Below are 22,637 nucleotides of genomic sequence, written 5' to 3'. Positions count from 1 at the left end.
AATCAGCTGCCTCCTGCATAGCTCCTATTGGGGATGTGCCCACAACCAAGGTACACGCCCTTGATGGGAATTGAACCAGGGATCTTTCAGTCCGCAGGCCAACACTCTATCCACTGAGCCAAATCAGTTAGGGCCCAACTTTTTTTTTTTTTTTTTCTTAGCTCACTGGAATTCTCAGTTAAACTAAGAACATAAAAAGCAGTGGTTAGCTGCAGATATATCTCTCCCTGTCCACAACTTGACTCTCAGAACCATAGCATACCTTATGAAGGGCAAAGTAATTTAGAGTAAATTTAAAAATAACATGATAAATGAAGGCACAGATTAAAGAACATAAGCAAGTGAAATAGTAGCAATGAGTTCACTAAGTTAAATGCCAGCTTATTTTTTTTTTAGGTAGACCTGCCTTTTATTTACCATGCGTCTTTATTTCTCCAGAGTGAAAAGGAATTTAACACTGAAGTGGGGATGGCATTAGTCATGGTTCCTTTACCTCCCTCACTGAGGACACTTATTAAACTGAATGTCACACAGGAAGAAAAAAATTTTTTGCCTCCATTAAAAAAATGGAAAAAAAGACTTAAAGAGATTAAGTAATTTCTAGTTTTAGTATCATGTAGTTCACATTCAATTTCTCCAAAGATCCCATTTTTCTTTGGTCAGCCACGTTGGCCATACTACTTTTCCAAAATATGGACAATACTGCTAAATAATTCAATGTGTGTGTGTGTGTGTGTGTGTGTGTGTGTATGTATGTATGTATATATATATATATATATATATATATATATATATATATATAAGCTACCTAGAAATTCAAATTAAGAAAAGTACTATGTTCTCAAAAAGGTATCAAGTTATACCCTAAACTAAAATTCAGGAAAAAAAAAAATGGTAAGGTCTAACTTCTGTATTTCTGAAACTGGACTTATCTGACATTTTACCTTCTTTTTTAAATCATTCCTTAAATCATTTCAATATTAGCCAAAAGCCACAGAGTATCATGTCAAAACTAGAGCAACAATCCTAGAATGTATTAGTTGAAGAAACGGATGCAATTGTCTTATTATACAAGATAATTACATTACTATATATCAGCAATGAACATCTATATAGGGCTTGACCTATCTAAACAAGAAAGAGCTTTTAAATTGAGCCTAAACTGTAACTGAAAGAGGTTGCAACATCTCCCATGACACATGCCCTTCTTACAATGTAACTTTGATGCTCCTTCCATGGAGGGATACAGTTCATAACTCTGCTTCTTAAGCCTGGGTGGAGCTTTGTATCTGCTTGGGCCAACAGTAGGACAAAAATGATGTTACATGACATTTAAAGCTAGATCATAACAAAGCCGTGCACATTCATTCACCTTACTGTCTTGGACACTTGCTCTTAAACCCAGTCACCATGCTATGAGGAAGCCCAAACTAGCCCAAGTGGAGAGACCATATGGAAAGGCCACAAGAAGAGGTCCTAGCTGAAAACCAGCCCACACATCATGGAACAGAAATAACCCATTCCTATTGTCCTATCCCAGTGGTTGGCAAACTCATTCGTCAACAGAGCCAAATGTCAACAGTACGATTGAAATTTCTTTTGAGAGCAGAAAACCAACTTCTGCACTGGGGCCACAAAGTTTCAATTGCACTGTACGCATGTGAAAGAGCCATACACAAGGGGCAAAAGAGCCGCATGTGGCTCGCAAGACACAGTTTGCGAACCACTGTCCTATCCTAATGCCTAACTCACAGAATTTATGACCATAACAAAATGGTTCTTTTATGCCAATAAGGTTTGCAGTGTTTTTATTTTTAATATATTTTATTGATTTTTTTTTATAGAGGAAGGGAGAGAGATACTTAGAAACACTGATGAGAGAGAAACATTGATCGGCTGCATCCTGCACATTCCCCACTGGGGATGTGCCTGCAACCAAGGTACATGTCCTTGACCGGATTAGAATCCAGGACCCTTGAGTCCGCAGGTCGATGCTCTATCCACTGAGCCAAACTGGTTAGGGCTGCAGTGCTTTTTATGTAGCAAAAGATAACTTGAAAGAGGAAGGTTAGAAAAAACATCTTTGGGGCTGTTTAAAGCACAGTTTTATAAGAAATATAAACGGGACTGTTATTATTGACACTGCCATTTATTTCACACCAAGTTACAAACTAACATCAACTATAAGCATGGAGTTTTTTTCTAGTCCTCTCTCCTTAAAACACACACACACACACACACACACACTTTAGAGCAGTGGACACCAGCCTTTTGGACCTCATGGACCACCAGAGGTCCACAGACTACCAATTGGCAACTGCTGCTTTAGAGATACTGAAAGATAATACTAGCGTAATGGTCAAGTTTGCTTGGGTATGCTAAAAAAATAAATAATAATCTAGTGAAAAATATATTTTTTGGTTACCCAAAATTTTCCTAGTATAAAATACTTGTCTTAATGTGTCATATTTTCAAAACAGAAAGAAAAATGGGAAAAACTTTTTAATAAGCCATTTGCTAAAAAAGATAAGCCACTTGCTATACTATCTCTTAGGAATAAATATTGTTAATATTTTTATATCACCCATCAAATCTTAGTTTAAATGTCCTCTTCTCAAATCACTCAAGCTCAACTTACGCAAATTATCTTTCCAAACTCTGTAGTTACATAGTTATTATTATCTGTATCTTCCCACCAAAATATAAACTCCATGAGGGAAGTCCTTTCTCTTACTCTGAATATATTTAGTTCAGACACTCAATTAATGTCTGGCAAATGTCTGAATCAACAAATTGATGATGCAACAGATGGAAATGAAAAAAGTTGGCATAAAGGCTACAAATTTTTCCCCATAAAAAAAGGCCCTCTACATGAGTGTCTCTCAAACATTTTTACCATGACCCACAGTTAATATATTTTATATCACATATATAAACACACATATCCACAGAATTAAAACATTTCACACAAAAATACTATACTTACTATGTGTGATGAATTCTGATATTTTCTCTTCCATTCTATTATATTCCTTTATATTAAAAAATTATTGTGACTCACTAAACTGCTTTTATATCATGTTACTAAATAAAGACTTAAAGTCTGAAAAATGATTCTTGAGGTCAGAGGTTATTAAGTTGATATCTGAAAGGTATTTTAAAAAATATGCATGGGAAAGAAGAAATAAAACTGTCTTTATTCATAGATAACATGATTGCCTATGTAGAAACTGAAAAAAAATAACAAAGAAAAACTTTCCTGGAGCTAAAAAGCAAGGTTGTAGGATACAAGGCTATTATATAAGACAATTGCATTCCCACATGACAGCAATGAACAAGTGGGATTTGAAATTAAAAACACATCGTTTACATTACACCCCCCAAAATTAAATGATTAGGTATAAAACTAATGAAATAAGTACAAGATCAATATGAAGAACTCTGGTAATGAAATAAAAGAACTAAACAAATGGAGAAATGAAGAGAGATTCTATGTTAATGAGTAGATAGACCCAATATTGTAAAGATGTGAGTTTTTTCCAACCCAATTACGGTAATAGATTCATTGCAATCTCAATGAAAATCCAGAGTTATTTTGTGGGTATTGGCAAATTGATTCTAAGTTTATATAGAGAGGAAAAAGGCCAAGAAGGGCAAACACAATACTGAAGGAGAAGAACAAAGTTGGAGGACTGACACTACTGTCTTCAAAACTAACCACAAAGCTACAGTATGGTAAGAGAACAGAAAGATCAGTGGAACAGAATAGAAAGCCCAAAAATAAACCCCACAAATATAAACCAACTGACCTTTGATCAAGGGGCAAAAGGAACACAATAGAGTAAAGGCAGTTTTCAACAACTGGTGCTGAAACAACTGGATATCCACATGCAAAAATATAAATCCACACACAGATCTTACTCCCATCACAAAACTCTATCAAAATGGACTGTGAACTTAAATCTAAAGCACAAAACTCTAAAAATCCTAGAAGATAACACAGGAGTTATGTGATGTCTTTCTACGTATAACATCAAAGGCATGACCCATAAAGGTAAAGCTGGATTTCATTAAATTAAAAACACTTCGTCTCTGCAAAAGACAATGTGGAGAGAATGAGAAAACAAGCCACAGACAGGGAGAAAATATATGCAAAAGACACGTCTGATTAAAAAAACACCTGTTATCCAAAATATACAATGAACTCTTAGAACTCAACAGTAAAAAAAATAAACTTTATTTTAAAATAGGCCAATGACCTTAAGAATCACTTCTTACAGTGAAGATGTATAGATGACCAACAAGCATATCAAAACATGCTCCACATCACATGTTAGCAGGGGGGGAAAAAACCAATGAGATACAACTACACATTTATTAGAATGCCCAACATTTGGAATACTGAGAACACTAAATGCTGTCAACGATATGCAGTTGAACTCTCATTCATCACTGGTAGGAATGCAAAAATGGTAGTCACAGTTTGGTGATTTCTTACAAAAATAAACATACTTTTTTACCATACGATCTAGCAATTGTACTACCTTCTGTGTATTCCAAGTTGTTAAAAACTTTTATCTATACAAAACCTATGCATGAATGATTATAGCACCTTTATTCATAATTGCCAAAACTTGGAAGCAACCAAGATGTTCTTCAGTAGGTGAATGGATAAACCATGGTACATCCAGACAGTGAAATATTATTCAATACTAAAAAGAAATAAGCTATCAAGCCATGAAAAGACATGGAAGGACCTCAAACAAATATTGCTAAGTCAAAGAAGAAAAGGCTACATATTGTGTGGTTACAACTAAAACATTCTGCAAAAGGCAAAATCATGGAAATAGTAAAAGTATCAGTTTGCCAGGGGCTGGGAATGGGGACAGGGCTGAATATGTGGAACACAGGATTTTTAGAGAAATAAAAATACTCTGTATACTCTAATAATGGATGCATGTCTGTTGGAAGCCACCCATTGCTTTCATTAGCACAGAAGTGTGGACAAGGAACCTGGAAGGCTGGTCAACCTTAAAGCACTGAAAGGTCAGAGACAACCACCCACTGTTTAGTTGAGACAATGGTAGCTAAAGCAACTTTCACCTTTTAGTTTTATGTGAATTCCTGCTGATTGGCTATCATTGGAATTGTCTGCCTAAGGGCTATAGGTGTATCCCACAAATCGGAATAAAAGGTATAGTAAAGCCAGAGTAGAGTGAAGTCCTTCTCCTTGAGTTGCGCTCCCACCTGGCCCCCAATATTCCCAAATTTATACTTTATAATCTAGTCTCTTTCATTTGTGTGTGGCCTCCTCCAGAGCCCAAACTCTGAACCTGAACCCTGAACCACGCGGGATGTGGGGAGGACACTCGCAGCTGGCAGTCTGACGTGGGGCACTCGCACGTGTCATTGTATGTTTTTCCAATTCATAAAACGTACAACACTCAAATGTGAGCCGTAATGTAAACTATGAACTTTGGGTGATTATAATGCATTAATGTAAGTTTATCAGTTGTAAAAAATGTGTCATTGTGGTGAAGGATATTGTTAATGGGGAGGCTATGCATGTGTGGGTATAGGGGATTATGGGAAATATGTACCTTCCCCTCAATTCTCCTGTGAAATAAAAACTGCTCTAAAAAATATTAATTAAAAAAAAAATCATGCGGTTTTATGTATATGTGAGTTTGCTGGTAGGGCAGGGATGTCATGCTTTTCAGATTCATGAAGAGGTTTATGGCCCCCTAAGTCTTAGGGCTTCTCTTACTATATGTTCATCATTATTGTGAAGCACTACATAAAAATATATTAAAAATGTGATTTAACAAGGGTGGCAGTATATGATAGGAAAAAGCATTTTTTATTTTGAAATCTGATGACGTTGAGGTTCAAATCCTGGATTCACCATTTACTGACTCTGCAATCCTGCTTACCTATCTATGAGCCTTAGGTTTTTGTGTGTGTGTGTGTGTTTTTTTTAATCTGAAAAGTAGCTTGAAAAATCTTCATGGGTTAAGTAAAATAAAAATTATGTATGTAAAACATCCTTTATAGTACCTGGAATATTTGCAAGGTATTCAATAAGTGATAAGCATGTTAAATTCTAATATTTTCAACAAAATTAACTTCCATGAACAAAGTACAACTAAATTATGAAAAAATAGATTATTCATGTATGTGCAGAAATTATATTCCAGGATCTTACTTTTCCTCATAGCTAAAACTAATGTGTAGAAATAATCACAACATGCTCCTCCAAATATGACTTTGTAAGCTCAATAAGTGTAACAAATACCCACAATATACAAAGTATGTAGGAAAGTAATTTAGCAAGAATGTAAATAAATTAGTACCCTCACCCCCATGATCACAGTGAACAATTTACGGTATTTTTAAACCAATGATCCTCACATCACTTAGCTGCCTGTTGCAGAGTACTGTGGCTGCGTTGGTAGTTTGCTTAGTCCCTGCCTTTGAAGCTGCATCTCTTCTTGCTTGCTCAAGCAGAACTCTTGCTCTTTCTTTAAGTTCTTCTTGCCGAGATAACATTCGTTGCTTAAAAGCAAACATACAGAATTAGAAGCCTCAAAAATAAACACACAAAACCCCAAGAGCATGTATTTTACATTTCTAAACTAATCAATGGCTATACAACCTGTCAAAATAATAGTGTTGCTTCAATATTAGGTATTCTTCATGGTCAAGGAAGAGGTGATAAACAGCCTATTAATTTATTTGGTGTAACATAAAACTTCATTATAAATTTATTGTGTATATAATTTTTGGGTCTCTTTATATTTTAATATAACAATTTAAAACTTTCTTCTGTAATCTTAAGAAAGGAAAAATTTTTTTTAAAATGTACAAGTCAATGGTTTTTAGTATATTCACAAGATTGTGAGCCACCAACACTATTAATTCCAGGACATTTTCATCACCCAAGGTTTTAAGAGGATTAAAAAATTATTATCTTAATAGATACATTTGAAATGTATGTGGTAATGATAGATTTTAAGTTCATGTTGATAAGACATAATAGAATAAAATTGGTCATTGCATTTAAGGTTGTTATAAGTCAATATTTTTCCCTAAACAGATAGAATTTGTGAAATGAACACTGAATTTGCAATCTAAACATCAGGCTGTTAATCCTGATACACAATTTAACACTGAACAGGTCACTTAAAAACTACACTGTATTCCATTACATGATATTGGTTCCATCACTTAATTGTGATCAAGTTAAACTGTCTAACTCTACATTTCCTCATTTATAAAGTGGGAATAAAAACAGAACAACTCTCATTAAGGGTTAAGTGAAGTAGAATAATATACTGGTGACTGAATAAATGCTAACTATTATTATATTTTTAAAAATCTCTCATCTTGAAAAAAGGGAAAATAATCTTTAAGATCCTACAAGCTCTACATTATGATTCTATAGTCCTTTAGGGAGTTCAATCAGCTACACAAGTATAGCCAAAAATTGCTTTCGTGTTTAAAACAATTTTTTTCTGATTACAAATGCAATTTATATTATAGAGATTTTAGAAAATATATAAAAGTAAAAATAAAAAAAATAAAATTGGAGGTATCACGCTCCCTGATTTCAAACTATACTACTATTATAATACTATAGTAATTAGAACAGTATGGTACTGGTATAAAAACAGATACACAGATCAATGAAACAAAACAAGGGAGCTCAGAAATTAACCTATGTAAATGGAGAGTCTCTTCAATAAATAAGTTTTGGGAAAACTGGACAGCCACATGGTAAAAAAGGTACAAACTACCAGATAAAAAATAAATAAGTCAGGGGAATGTAATATACAGCATGGTGAATAAATCTTAAAACTCTAATCATAAGAAAGAAAAATTTTAGTAACTATGTATGGTGACATGAAAACGATTTTAAATTGTCTAGTATTGTATTAACATAAATGCTTCATATTTTAATTAACTCATCTTATTGCATATTTAGGTTGTTTATAATTTTTCACTATCATAAACACTGCTTTTATGAAGATCTTTATACGTAAATTCTTATTTAAAAATTGAATTTATTGGGGTGACATTGGTTAATAAAATTGAATATAACTTTCAGGTATACAATTCTACAATACATCATCTGTATATTGTATTGTGTCTTTACCTCTCCTTTTACCTTCTTCTATCTGTGCCTACCCCCTCTTTCCCTCTGGAAATCACTATACTGTTGTCTGGGTCCACTAGTCTTTCTTTTTATTCTTAATCCCTTCACCCTCATCCAGGTCCCAACCCCCATCCCTCCGACAGCTGTCACTCTGTTTTCTGTAACTATGAGATTGATTCTATTTTGTTAGTTTATTTTGTTCATTAGATTCCAAATGTAAGTGAAATCATATAGTACTTGTCTTTCTCTGACGGGCTTATTTCACTTAGCATAATACTCTCCAGGTCCATCCAAGCCAGTGGTTCTCAACCTTTCTAATGCTGCGACCCTTTAATACAGTTCCTTATGTGATGAGCCCAACCATAAAATTATTTTTTATTTTTTATATATTTTATTAAGTTTTTACAGAGAGGAAGAGAGAGGGATAGAAAGCAAAAAACATTGATCAGCTGCCTCCTGCACACCCCCACTGGGGATTGCCGGCAACCAAAGCACATACCCCCGACCAGAATCGAACCTGAGACCCTTTAGTCCGCAGGCCGACGCTCTATCCACTGAGCCAAACTGGTTTCGACCAACCATAAAATTATTTTTGTTGCTATTTCATAACTGTAATTTTGCTACTGTTAATGAGTCATAATGTAAATATCTGTGTTTTCCGATGATCTTAGGCTCTATAGCAGCAGTTCTAAACCTGTGGTTCGCCCACAGGTTGAGAACTGCTAGCAGGGTCGCCTGGATTCCAAGCTGTTGCAAAAGGTAAGATTTCCTTCTTCTTTTATGACTGAGTAGTAATTCTATTGTGTAAATGTACCATATATTTTTTAATCCACTCATCTACTGATAGGCACCTGGGTTGCTTCCAAATCTTGGCTATCCTTCCTATATAATAAAAGCCTAATATGCAAATTGTCCCCTCGACTAGGTGTTCGACCAGGGGGAAGGGAAGCCCTGGCCAGTAGTGGGCAGCAGCTAGGGACCCTATCTATGCATGAATTTTGTGCACTGGGCCTCTAGTTATAAATAATGCTATAATAGGGATGCAAAGAACATAGGGGTGCATATGTTCTTTCCAGTTAATGTTTCAGATTTCTTTGGATATATTTCCAGAAGTGGAATTGCTGGGTCATGAGGCAGTTAGTTACATTTTTAATTTGTTGAGGTAACTCCATATTGCTTCCACAGTGGTTGCACTCATCTGCAGTCCTACCAACAAGGGTTCCCTTTTCTCTACATTCTCACAAACACTTGTTCTTTGTTGATTTATTGATGATAGGTATGAGGTGATATCTCATTGTGGTTTTAATTTGCATTTCTCTGATGATTAGTAGTGTAGAACTTTGTTTCATATGTCTATTGGCCATCTGTCTTTTTTTGGAGAAGTGTCTATTCAGGTCCTTTGCCCATTTCTTAATTGAATATTTGTATTTTTTTTTTTTTTTGTATTGAGTTTTATAAGTTTCTTATAAATTATGGATATTAAGCCTTTATCAGATGTATATGTTCTCTCATTTAGTGGGTTTTCTTTTCATTTTGTTAATGGTTTCCTTTTCTGTGCAAAAATGTTTTTATTTGATAAAGTCCAATTTGTGTTTTTTTTGTTCCCCCCAAAATATCCCTAAATGTCCGAGATTTTATTGCCTATATTTTCTTTTAGGATTTTTATGGTTTTGAGACTTAAAAGCTATCTGTCCAAGTTTCCCTCACTTTTTATTGAATAGCTTATCTTTACCCCATTGGGCTCTCTATTCTGTTACATTGGTCTATGTCTGTTTTTATCCCAGTACCACACTGTTTTGATTACTATGGCCTTGTACCTTGTAGTATATTTTTTTAATCCTCACATAGGGATATGTTTGATTTTAGAAACAGAGGAGGGGGGAGGGGTAGAGAGAAATATTAATTGGTTGCTTCCCATACCCCTGACCAGGGATTGAACTGCAATCTAGGTATATGTCCTGAATGGGAATCAAACCCACAACCTTTAGGTATATAGGATGATCCTCTAATCAACTGAGCCACCTGGCCAGGGATGTGTAAGAAATTCTTAAATGCATGCTGGGACCAGTTTGGCTCAGTAGATAGAGCGTCGGCCTGCGGACTGAAAGGTCCCAGGTTCGATTCTGGTCAAGGGCATGTACCTTAGTTGCGGGCACATCCCCAGTAGGGGGGGTGCAAGAGGCAGCTGATCGATGACTCTCTCATCGATGTTTCTAACTCTCTGTCCCTCTCAATTCCTCTCTGTGTAAAATCAATAAAATATATATTTAAAAAAAAATTCTTAAATGCAGTTCTAAATATCTCCCTAGGAAAAATTCCTGGAGGTAGATCTATGAAATTAACGTTTTATGTATCCTAATGTGCATTGCTAAATTGGCTTTTAGTAAAGCTATCTGCTTTACATATGAAATATGATTACTCTTAGTGCTATCATGGTAAAAAAAAAAAAAAAAAAAAAAAAAAAAGAGAGAGAGATATTGTGACCATAAAATTTATGAGCACAGACTTTGGAGCAAGATATGGTTGGTTTTCAGTCTGACATTAGTGCTTATTATATGATCTTAGGCAACTTTGTAAACCCCCATTTCCCATATACAAAATAGGATTCAATCACTTACCTCCTTAGGTGTAAATTTAAGAAATGTGTAAGACATATAATGGTAATCACATGTATGAGCACTCAAATGTGCAACATTATGATTTTGCCAAGTCTCTGCAGTCATACTAAATAATCAAATTTCCTCTAATCTAATACCATTACTATATTCACCATTATTTTATTAACTATTAAGAAAGAACAAACACTGTCAATTAAACTCTAACATGCTATTTATTATAAGTAACATCTTGATTTCAGAGAATTATAAAAAGATGCATATCTTAAAATTGATGAAACATAGTACAAAAAAAGAAAAAGAAAAACATTTTTAGGTGTCCAGAATTTAACTGCTATATAAAACACACATACCAAACCCCAAAACATCATCTCTGAAAAGTTAAAAAACAAAACCTATGAAGCATTAACACTCATATTACAACTATTTAGTGCCAGGCAATACTTTGCCAAGATAATATAAATTTATCCTAAATAAAATTTTGGCCAATAAACAAATACAGAGTTGTAAATAGTTGCTACTTCTGTCATTACATGGATTTACTGTACATGACTGCAGTCATCAGAATAAAATCACAGCATGATAGAATTTTATAGCTAAAAGGGCTCTCAGAGATAATTTCATTTTACATATATAGAAAATAAGATTTATAGAATTTAAGTGGCTAGTTAACATGTTACACTGGTAATCATTGGCAATGGGAAGATAAGAATCCAGGTTTTGTGATTCGCAGTCCAGAGTAATTTAAAATTCTAAACATTAATTAATTTATAGTTTTAACTAAACATAGTTTCCTTAAAAATCAGAATTAAAGCTCTGGCCAGATGGCTTAGTTGCTTGGAGCATTGTCCCATGCACCAAAAGATTGTGGGTTTGATTCTAGGTCAGGGCACAAAACTAACTTTTGGGTTCAATCCCCCGTCAGGGCATATACAGGAGGCAACCAATCAGTGTTTCTCTCTCACACAGGTGTTTTTTTTTTCTCTCTCTCTCCAAAAATCAATAAACATATCCTTGGGTGAGGATAAAAAAAAAAAATCAGTAGTAAAAGGAAAACCTATATTAGGTATTAGAACTTGTGTTCACTGAATTTTTCAATTGTTAATCACTTGATGTTTATTGATTATCTACTATGTATGGTCATTATGATGTCCTGAAGGTTCTTTTGTCCTGCAAGTTCATGTACTTAAAATCTTTTATTTGAAAATTTTGATTAGGAGAACAGGGCTTGCTTTGTTAGCTATTACTATATTTATTTGATCCTAAGAGGCACATTTTTCCTTAACACTTCTGAAAAGCTAAAATGGATGGCATCTTATAATCTCTGTTATACAAGTGGTAGTTAACAGTCTTTAATGCCTACATATGTATCTATTTGATATTTTTGGGGATATGACTGAAATTCCTTGATGTTTCAGTTAACAACTACTTCAGAGAATGGAAATTAACTCCAGGTTATTATCTAAAAATCTTTTGTTGGGACTGTCCAATAAGATCAAGAAAGTGGTATTATCAATGAGTATTACAGTAAAGAAAAATGTAGAGACAACTGTGGGAAAATACTGTAATTCAGAGGTTTTCAAACTTTTGGTTTCAGAATCCCTATATATGCTTAAAACTTAGAGAATCCCAAAAAGCTTTTGCTTATGTAGGTTATACCTATCGATATCTGTCATTTAAAAATAAAACAGAGAAATTTAAAAATAGTTACTGATTTATTCCTTTGGAAACAGCTATAATAACCCCATTAGATGTTATTCTAATAAAATCTATATATTAAAAGCCCAGTGATTGTAATGGCAGAACGACCAGAATGACTGGTGGCTATGATGTACACTGCGGCAGCCAGCCAGCCTGAAAAGGGCCCCCGTTAATCCCCCACCCTCCCAGATGCCCCAGTACCATATTCGCCCCCAACACTCCGATCAGGGGCGGGGCAGGCCAGCCAAGGGCTCGTGGCCCCCCACTCTGGTCATTCCTGTCCCCTACTGGCCCCCAACTGGGCGGGCTGGCCAGACTCCACCCATGCATGAATTTGTGCTCTGGGCCTCTTGTAGTCTAATAAAAATTACTTTAAAAAATGACAATGCCATTATATTTTTATATTTTCTATTATATACTTCTATATTTGATTTGTTGAGATATCACAAATTATGTAGTCTCCAGAAAATACCACTGTACACTGTGAGAGAATGAAAGTGAAAAAGGTAAATAATGTTCTACTATTATTGTGGAAATGGTTTCAACTTTGGGACTCTCTGAAAGGATCGTGGTGAGTATCAGTGGTCACTGATCATACTTTTGAGAACCACTGCTGTAAAACAATACTTCCGAAGGCACAGAGGAAAACTAGAAACGTCCAAAACTTTATATAAAAAAATGATTCAGAAGAGCTGGATTCTAAATTCTAATTCTAAATTTATTATACCTTAATTTATTTTGCTTAAAAATTCCTTTTATGTATATGTAGGTGTCATCTGATTAAGAAAAGTTATATGCCTAAGTAAATCTAAAAGAAATTCCAACAGGTATAAAATTAAAATCCTATGTGATAAGAAAAACATGTATCATAGTTTATTGGCAGTGTTTTTCTTTCTTTGTGGTTCATAAAATAATTATATATATTATAATTGATGGTATTGTAGATTCAATTATATACAGTCAATATCATAAGGTCAAATCTGTATCATTATTTTCTCATGTGGAGAAATTTGATGCCACTGGAATTTTTATCAACAAGTAATGATGGGATTGAAAATATCAATCACAATGCAACCAAAACATTTGAAGAAAATGCTTTAAATGGTAAATATTTAACTTGTCTTTATATATTTCAGAATGATATTATTACTAAATGAAATACTGAAGTATCATTTATTTATTCTTACAGTAAGATGTTCTGCTTTTATAGGTTAATAATACTTTGATTTGAAAAGCTGATATTCGGCCCTGGCCAGGTAGCTCAGCCATTTAGAGCATTGTCCCAATATGTCAAGGTTCACTCTCTGATCAGGGCACATACAAGAAGCAACCAATGAATGCATAAATAAGTGGGACAACAAATTGATGTTTCTTTCTCTCTCTCAAATGAAGAAATAAATCTGAAAAAAGATAAGTTGACAGCCTTGGCTGGTGTGGCTCAGTTGGTTGAGCATTGTCCTGTACACTCTGAGTGGTCACTGATTGATTCCACATTAGGGCACATGCCTGGGTGCAGCTCCATCCCCAATTGGGGGCTTGCAGGAGGCAGCAATCAATGTTTCTTTCTCTCTTCCTCTGTCTCTAAAAGCAAAAAAAATCATATTTTTTTTTTTAAAAAAAAGGTTGACATTCTTTATCCTTCAATGTTGAAATTAGAATTTATTTTTAGGCTTAAAATATTATATTCGATATAATGAATTTAAATGAAGAGCTGGTATATATATATTTTTAATGTAATGGGAATTACACTTCACCTTTAATCACTTTTAACATTTTAAAGTATTTTATGAATTCAAAAAGAGAAAAAACAGGATAACTATTAACTAAATATATGTATTCATGATTCTAACTCACTTACCTGGACTGTTTTTGCAGAATGATCTGAATGATTTAAAGTGGTTCTATCTGTAACTGGATCAGACTCTGTCTGCCTCAGGGAAGACCGCCTTTTCTTCGCAAGATCTGCATCTCTGTTGTATGAGTATCCAAGTTTAGATGTGGGAGATAAACTTGTTTTTTTGATAGGTGATTCAGGATCTGATCTGCATTCTAAGGGTCTAGAATTCTCTAGTTTTTCTTGCTCCAAGTTACTACTGATGTCCAGGGTCTGAGGTTTTGGCTCGCCTGTCACCTCACAAATAAAGGGTGGAGACACATCCTTCTTTTTATCACAAATATGCGAATCACTTAATTCTAAAGTCTCAGCTTTCAATAGTCTCTTCTTGCCTAACAAAACTTGCGCGTGAGTTGAATCCGTATTATAACATATTCCTGGGTCCTCGGAGCCTGAAGTCCTTCCAGAGCTCTGCTGGGGCTTGTGGGGTTCTGGGTCACTTTTAGTCCTGCGACAGTAAGGGGAGGCTGTGCTTGGACTAAGATGATCATCAGGAGTCTGATGTTCACTTTCTGACTCTCCAACCCCACTATCATTTACAAATACAGAGTCGTCCTGTGATAAGAAGTCTATGGCTGTGCTGGTAGGCTGCTGCAGTTCAGGTTCCTGTTTCAGATCACTAAGCTCTGCATAGAATTTTTCTTGATCAATAGAACTGTTTGTATCTGTTTCATAGTTTCCAACTTTATATGTGCTTTTACTGCTGTTTTCCTCTATCTGAACAACATTTAGTTCTTGGCCACTGAAATGTGCCCTTATTTGATAGAGATAAGTCATAACAGTCAGTTTGTCAGGAATTGCTAATAAGACCATGTCAGAAGGTTCCAATAACCGGGAAATTCCTATGCTGGCAAATCCATCATATGCCTTCAAAGGAAGGAAAAACAAAAGATATATTGAACAGTTCAGACATTCCATACATTTTAAAAACAGCAAAAAAAACAAAAACAAAAAAACAACAACAAAAAAACAACAACAAATGTTAATTAGACTTAATGTGGGGAATGTTTCACAATGATTCAAATATTGAAACATGTTGTACAGCTGAAACTAATAAAATGTTATATGTAAATTAAATCTCAAAATTAAGTTAAAAAATAAATAAAATTAAGTTACCATAAAAAAAAACCAAAAACCCAGCAGATTTTTAGTGGATTTTTGTTGTTGTTGTTGGAGGGTACATGACAACCACATGAGCAAAACAAAATTCCAAATCATAAATTTGTAAAAGTAAGGTAGATCCCAGAGAAATTTCCTTAACTAATATCAAATGGAATGTTCTTTTCCAATAAAGAAAATAAGCAAAATGGAGTTAAAACAAACAAAAAAAACCTTAGAATATTTTTTTTAAGATAAGGAATTAAGTTATAAGAAATAATTCGTTTGGAGTTTTATCATTCCTATCAACCTCTCTTTTCCATGGTCATGTAACTGAAGTGACTTATGAAGAATAAATATAGCTAGATATCCCAAAAGAACTAACTCCTAGATTACCTAGTATAAAATACAAGCCTGAAAACATAGCAACTTTTTAAATGCCCAATTGAAATTGATTTTCATAATTAAAAGAGGGTCTTAATTTCACTTCATCCATTTTGGAAAGAATAAAATGTTTGAGTAGTTGAAGATATGAGGCTGCACTGTATTATTTTTGTTAGCCTTTAAATGACGGTGGCATATCAGGTTTTTCTAGTTTTGAAGAATCAAAGCTGTTTCTCAATTTACAATTAATTATTAGTATCCTGACCTAACCTTTGAAAACAGCATTGCGTTGCTAGGAAGCATTAATAATATGGTTTACGATTTAGACATATTCTTGGAGAAAGTAAAGATCTTTAGTTATATTCTTACTTTGGAATATCAAAATGTCTCTCTTTGTAACAACCTAGATGTAGGATCATAACCCAAAGTTTTTCTTAAAAAACAAAAAACAACACATTAGGAAATTATGTAATAATTAAGAAGAAATTAGTCTTTTGCACTTCTGTGTTAAAGTGCATTACTACCTTTGAATTTAATCCTTGATTTCTGTGTTCTTCCAGTAGTTTAATAAATGTTATGGAATACGTTAGAAAGAAAAGGAAAAGGAAACTGCGATATTAAAACCACTTCAATTTTCATAGCACTGTATTTCACAATATAGGTACCTCAAAATATTTACTTGAGAGAATGTCTCAGTTGGTGTGCATGTTTAGGCCTGTTTCTTATTTTACGTGTTTTAGGAAAATTAAAGTCATTTTCCTCCTCATGTGTCTTGGCAACTAGATTAACAGGCATCAATTGCAGACCATCAGGAAAAGCACCACAAGCAGTATTCTAAACATTTCCCAATTACGTATCTAAAACATTGGCATATTGGTTAAGATCAGATGTCACAGGTAAATACCTTTTTTATTCAGCACTTTTTACAGACCTGGGAAAATGATTAGCTTCCTTGTGGGGAATCTCCTGCTGGTGTTCTGCTTCATGTAGCATTTCATTTTATGCACACTAATTGCACTAAAAAGAAAACATTTAAAAACAAACCAGGTTTCTTATAAGCGAGGTCAAGACTTTTAAAGGAATTTTCCCATAGGTTAACCTCTTTTGCTATGGTCAACCACCTACTATCTTTTTAACTATCAGTATGTGGAGAAAAAAGAAGTATTTGAGAGAAAATTGTTTTATTTGGTCCTAGGTATTATTTAATTGGTAAGGAGGAATCACTGCTAGTTAGGTTATACATCTGTTTGGAACTTAAAACATAGGCGTAGTTTCTAATGCTGCTTTAAGTTCAATCAAGGGCAGATGGGGTTATCAGGAAGAACTGTGTGAAGCCGGAAATAAATCTGCAGGTAGCAACTGATACTCAATGTAGATATTAGGTAAGAAGTTACAAAGTGATGAAAAGAAAAGACTGTATAACAACTACTATTTGAATTGTGCAATGAGTAGGATCATCAAAATTAAAATCCTTTCAAGACATGATTATCTTCCCTGAAAGATATAATTGAGGGGGAAAAAATTTAACGGAATATTCTCCTTTATGTTGTAATTTATAAATCCAAGGTATGCTCATCATTAAGTTCCTAAAAAAAATAATGTAAAGAAGTGTGACTTAAGCCTCAATGAGAGTCCCCATACTCTTAAAAATTATTTAGATAAAAACGTTTCCTTTTCAAAATTTTAAACAGTAACCTGAAAGCTTCACTTAATAAAAATAATGATTTATATTGCTTCTATCTGCATTTAAATTAGCTTAATATTTCATTCAAATGCAAAGAAATGCAAGAACTGTCATATCTAAAGATATAACTTAATTGATGAAAAACAAGCTCTCTAAAATTATACAGAAAATACTTTATGAGAATGACTTACTTTGCAGGATGCCCACCATAAAGGTGATCTCTATAAATAAAATCATATATTTTTTAATATTTCCTTTTTTTGGGTAACATATTTCAATTAAAATGGACAGTTTTTAACTGTATTTCCTTATGGCCAGCATAATAACAATACATTTGCAAAGAAATACAAATTTTTTAATGGTAATACAAATTTTTGGTATTAGAAAGCAATAAAAGTAAAAATAATTATTTTGACTTAATGTTAATTGAACTTCTATCAAAGTCCCCTTTATAAACATTTTATTACTGGTGGTTTTAATAATCTAAATAATTATTAATCACTTTCTTCCATAAATTCTTTTGGCAATGAATCCCCCTTCTCAGAATAATGTTTTATATGTATAAAATACATAGGATTACAAAAGAAACCAATTATATAAAAAAATAAAACTATGAAAATATTAGCAAAATTCAATTTGAGAAACAGTAATATATGTGGTTTGATGAATGCATTAACTACTGTAATTTTGAAGAAGTGATGAGCTTACAAGGTATTGGTAGATATTTACAGCTGTAGAGTGACATGAAAATATCTGAAATTCTAAAGGTGACAAAGTTTCAGTCATGGCTGATCCTACAATAGATTGTTTCGTAAACTTATAATTGAAGGAAATGCTAACTTTTAGTTAAAACTTTGAGAGAAAAAAATATTTTTTTCACCAGCCATGTTCAAAGATGCTCTGAATTCTATCCATAGCCCCAGGTTAAGAACACTGGTTCTGAGACAATACATTTCATTAACTTATCAGTTGAAGAACACAACCTCTACTTGCCCCAAACAACACTGAGTACTACTGTGTGTTGCGAGTTAGATGATTCCCTGTTTTTTTCATGACATGTTACACATACTGATATTGCTTAAGATTAACACAATATCAATATTGTGCTATTGAGGGAAGTAGTTAGGTCAGCCTGCTGCCATACTCAGTTGGCCCTAGAAGGCTCCAGCAATTCAGCTCTTGCACAGCTACCTTGAAGGCTGAAAGAATCCATATCCCCCACATACCAATTGGGAAGCCCTTTCCTCTGGATATTAATTAATCATGTGGAAAAAGATTGCCATTTACCAGAAAATAAAAAAAGAAACCAATGTTCATATCATTTTGCTCCTAGGAACACAGGCATTCTTTTTTGGTTTTAGGCTCCTGACCTTATCCTCTCCCAAAAGATTTTTCTAAACTCATAATAATTTATGGCACTATCACTATGGGTACACTTTTTAAAAGTTAAATTCTGAATAAAAGCAATGTGCTTTAACAAATATTTAACATGTAATGACGTTCATACACATAGTATAATCTGATACCAGACTGGCACCTGTTATCTTTAAAGGCTATGACAAACTAGAGTAAGCCATGCATCCTATTTGAACTGCAGGAATGGGACTATCTTCTGAAAGCTGCAGTTATGACCTTGCAAAAAAACAAAACAAAACAAAGAAAACACCTCACTTCCCCCAAATTAATAAAAGCCTGCAGAGAGGCCAAAACAACAACTTTTTTTTTTTCTTCTTGGCAATTCTTACCTTTTTGTTGTTCTCTTTAATATCTTGAGGATTCAGAGACTTGTAGTCACTGAGGGAGAAAATGGCACAGTAGGATATATACAGTATTTTACAAAATAGCTATTTTTAAAACAAACTGATTCTAAAAATTTGACACTCAATAATACCCAAGAGTAACTAGCAACTTCACAGCAATCCAATCAACAAATCTATGTGGGAAATTAATAAAAATAAACAAACAAACAAATAAATGAATGAAAACAGTGATTACATGTTTCATTGCCTGAAGCTTTCCATCTAAAGAGAAGTTAAGTCAGGGAACCAGAGACTAGCCTTAAAAACCAAATTTACCACAAGGCCATATCTTATTTTCAATGTACAAAGAGCTACAGGCTTCTTTGTGTCATATAATTTTAACACTAATACCAATTTCTTTTTTCATCTACTTCTCTTTCTAAATTTAAAAAAAAAATCTTTATTGTTGAAACACTAATCCATTTTTATTATTTAAAATAAGTTCTTTGTATGAGATTAAGAAGAAAAATAATAAAAAAAAAACAGATTTTTTTAGATATCAAGAAAAAAGGACTTCTCTTTTCGGCATCCATTTCTTTCTTTTTAAAAAATATATTTTTATTAATTTGAGAGAGGGTGGAAGAGGGGGAAACAAAAACATCAATGATGGGAGAGAATCACTGATTGGTTGCCTTCTGCACGCCCCTAGTGGAGATAGAACCCACAACTCAGGCAAATGCCCTCGACTGGGATCCTTCAGTCCACAGGCTGACACTCTATCCACTGAGCCAAACCAGCTAGGGTGGCATGCATTTCTTTAAAAAAGAAGAGGTGTGGGTAATAAAAAAGAAATATGAAGTCAAGCATTTCAAGACATGTGTTAAAATTATTGTATTTTTTAAGCTATCTTTTATTTACAAAATATTTATAAGGAATGAAAAATTTTTACTTACATTAAATCCGGTCTAAAGTGGTGTAATATTGCACAAAAAGATAAACCATTTCTCCATGATGTAGTAAAATTTGTGATTTTTACTCCCCGGTAGTTTTTCGTAACTTCTTTGCACCATACAAGCAATGACTGACTGGCATTTGGCTTTCGCCCCAAAATTGGACTTGGTATAGGACTTGGCTGGAAAAAAGAAAAATAGAAAATTAATATTAATTGACCTTTCTAGATCATTTGAACCCTTAGATGTCAATTTATGTCCCTCAAAACTGTCAATTCAAGACAACTGTAAACTCCAAGAAGGAGTCATGAATTATAAGTTACTAGAGGCCCGGTGCACAAAATTTGTGCACTCGGGGCTGGGAGAGGATCCCTCAGTCTGGCCTGCACTGTCTCGCATCTGGAAGCTCTCAGGGGATATCCTTAGCACTGCTGAGGAAGTGGGAGAGGCTCCAGCCACTGCCACTGCACTCACCAGCCATGAGCCTGGCTCAGGGCTTCCAGCTGAGTGGTGCTCCCCCTGTGGGAGCGTACTGACCACCAATGGGCAGTTCCTGCATTGAGCATCTGCCCCCTGGTGGTCACTGCGCACCATAGCAACTGGTTGTACCACCATCTGGTCAATTTGTATATTAGCCTTTTATTATATAGGATTATCCTCAGTGTTAGCTTGTGGCATTCACCTGACAAAGAGGTAGGCATGCAAGATTGGTGGAAACATTGTATTAAATATTTCAATATTTCAGGCTGAAAAAAAAAAAGAAAAAAAAAATGTATAATTTGCACACCCTAAAAGAAATTTGTCCACATGCAATCATGTGCAAATATAGTTCTTTTTTTTTTCTTCTAAAGAATAATGTATTTGGAAGTCTAACTGTGACACAAATTGTTAGTAATGGAGAGATCAAAACATAGTAATCATATTCAATTTAGATAGCAGAATGATAATCATAATCAAATGTACTTCTTATATAAATTTAAAAATGGCAAAAGAAATTTAGAGCTATTATCAATAGTTTGGTGTTGGTAACACAATAATATGTCATTTGGATTTGCTCAAAATATCTTCTAATTATCAGTTATAACTATTTTTAAATATTAAGTCACTTAGGATTGCATGTCTGTATGCATGTGTATAAATCTGAAGCATATAGTTGCTTTTCCTTGTTCATATACTTAAAACAACAATGACAGCAAATCTAAGACCACAAAATAAGATTTTTACTCTAATTATTCTTAAAATTATTTCCTTTTACTGTGTAAAAACCACATTTGTGATGGTAACTTTAGAGACTGATACAACTGAAAACTTATAAAGACTACTAAATGTTTCTGGACTTTACATCTTGCTATCAGTTAAGAGTATTGGCTATAGACATAAAATACAGGCCCTCTAAAATAAGGTGAAAGGGGAATAATTATTTATCCCTAATATCATTTAAGTTTAACAAGCAAATTATTCTTGCCACACAGTTTATTTAAGAAAGACCAATGATGCCCCCACTTGACAAAAGCATGCTAGTGTTAGACAATTAAAATTATCAATCCCACATAACCATGATATATGCATTCACTATTCCTGTGGAAGACTACTAAAGAATATCAAGGATATAGTTTCTTACGTTTTTATTAACTGTCAGATAAACAGATTATGTAAAAAAACAATGAATCTAGCAAAGTTTTGTTCTTTAAATGGTTATACAAAGTCAATGCTGAAAAATTCACAGGTCATAAAAGACACATTTTTATTAATTCTATTCAATATGAATAAGTAGGTAAAATTCCCAATAAAGTAAAATGTTAATCTTAAAATAAAATAATAGCGCTCTTAACTCTCAATCTAACATGTATAAAAATTAACTATTAAATCTTTTCACCTAATGGTGTCTTTTCATTGTGACTTTCAAATCCCTCAGTCACTTAACTTGAAAATAGAGTGGCAAGTAGTCTATGATTGAGCTAGGAGTTCAATAAACAGGGTATAAACACATTTTTTCTTAGATTTTCTATTATTTAAAGGGTTGTTTTTATTGAAAGAATTTTCATAATCCAGCACTTTCTCTTTTGGATACATACCTGAAAAACCTGATAATACTAATTCATATACATATAAGTACCCCTATGTTCATTACAGCATTATTTATAACAGCCAAGACATGGAAACAACCTAAGTGTCCCTCTACAGATGATTTCATAAATATGCAAAATACTATTTAGCTATAAAAGAAGAATAAATATTGCCACTTGGGACAACATGGATGGATCTTGAAAGTATTATGCTAGGTGAAATAAGTCAGATGGAAAAGAACAAAAACTGCATGATGTGGAATATAAAACAAAAAATAACAAATGAAATAACAAACTAATAGATATAGACAACAGAATGGTGGTTACCATAGGGAAGTAGGTGGAGGGAAG

General features: G+C 33.7%; 1 protein-coding gene across 17 annotated transcripts in view; it reads right to left on the bottom strand.

Moving 5' to 3' along the window:
* EHBP1 (EH domain binding protein 1) overlaps positions 1-22,637 on the bottom strand; it is a 263,931-nt gene that overhangs the window by 77,562 nt on the left and 163,732 nt on the right. For 10 of the 17 annotated variants that reach the window (XM_036435472.2, XM_036435473.2, XM_036435477.2 and 7 more), the window contains 4 exons: positions 20,224-20,402; positions 19,277-19,325; positions 14,330-15,232; positions 6,412-6,555 (listed from right to left, as the gene is read on the bottom strand). In XM_036435472.2, the coding sequence (XP_036291365.1) occupies positions 6,412-6,555; positions 14,330-15,232; positions 19,277-19,325; positions 20,224-20,402 (1,275 nt within the window). Of the gene's footprint in view, positions 1-6,411; positions 6,556-14,329; positions 15,233-17,722; positions 17,753-19,276; positions 19,326-20,223; positions 20,403-22,637 lie in introns of all 17 variants that reach the window. The other 7 variants (XM_045580790.1, XM_045580797.1, XM_036435471.2 and 4 more) reach the window with 2 other exon arrangements.

The sequence above is a fragment of the Pipistrellus kuhlii genome, unplaced genomic scaffold (assembly GCF_014108245.1).
Source record: "Pipistrellus kuhlii isolate mPipKuh1 unplaced genomic scaffold, mPipKuh1.p scaffold_m20_p_13, whole genome shotgun sequence".
NCBI lineage: Eukaryota > Metazoa > Chordata > Mammalia > Chiroptera > Vespertilionidae > Pipistrellus > Pipistrellus kuhlii.
The sequence above is the reverse complement of the archived record's forward strand: the minus strand, read 5'-3'. Positions and strand labels throughout refer to the sequence as shown.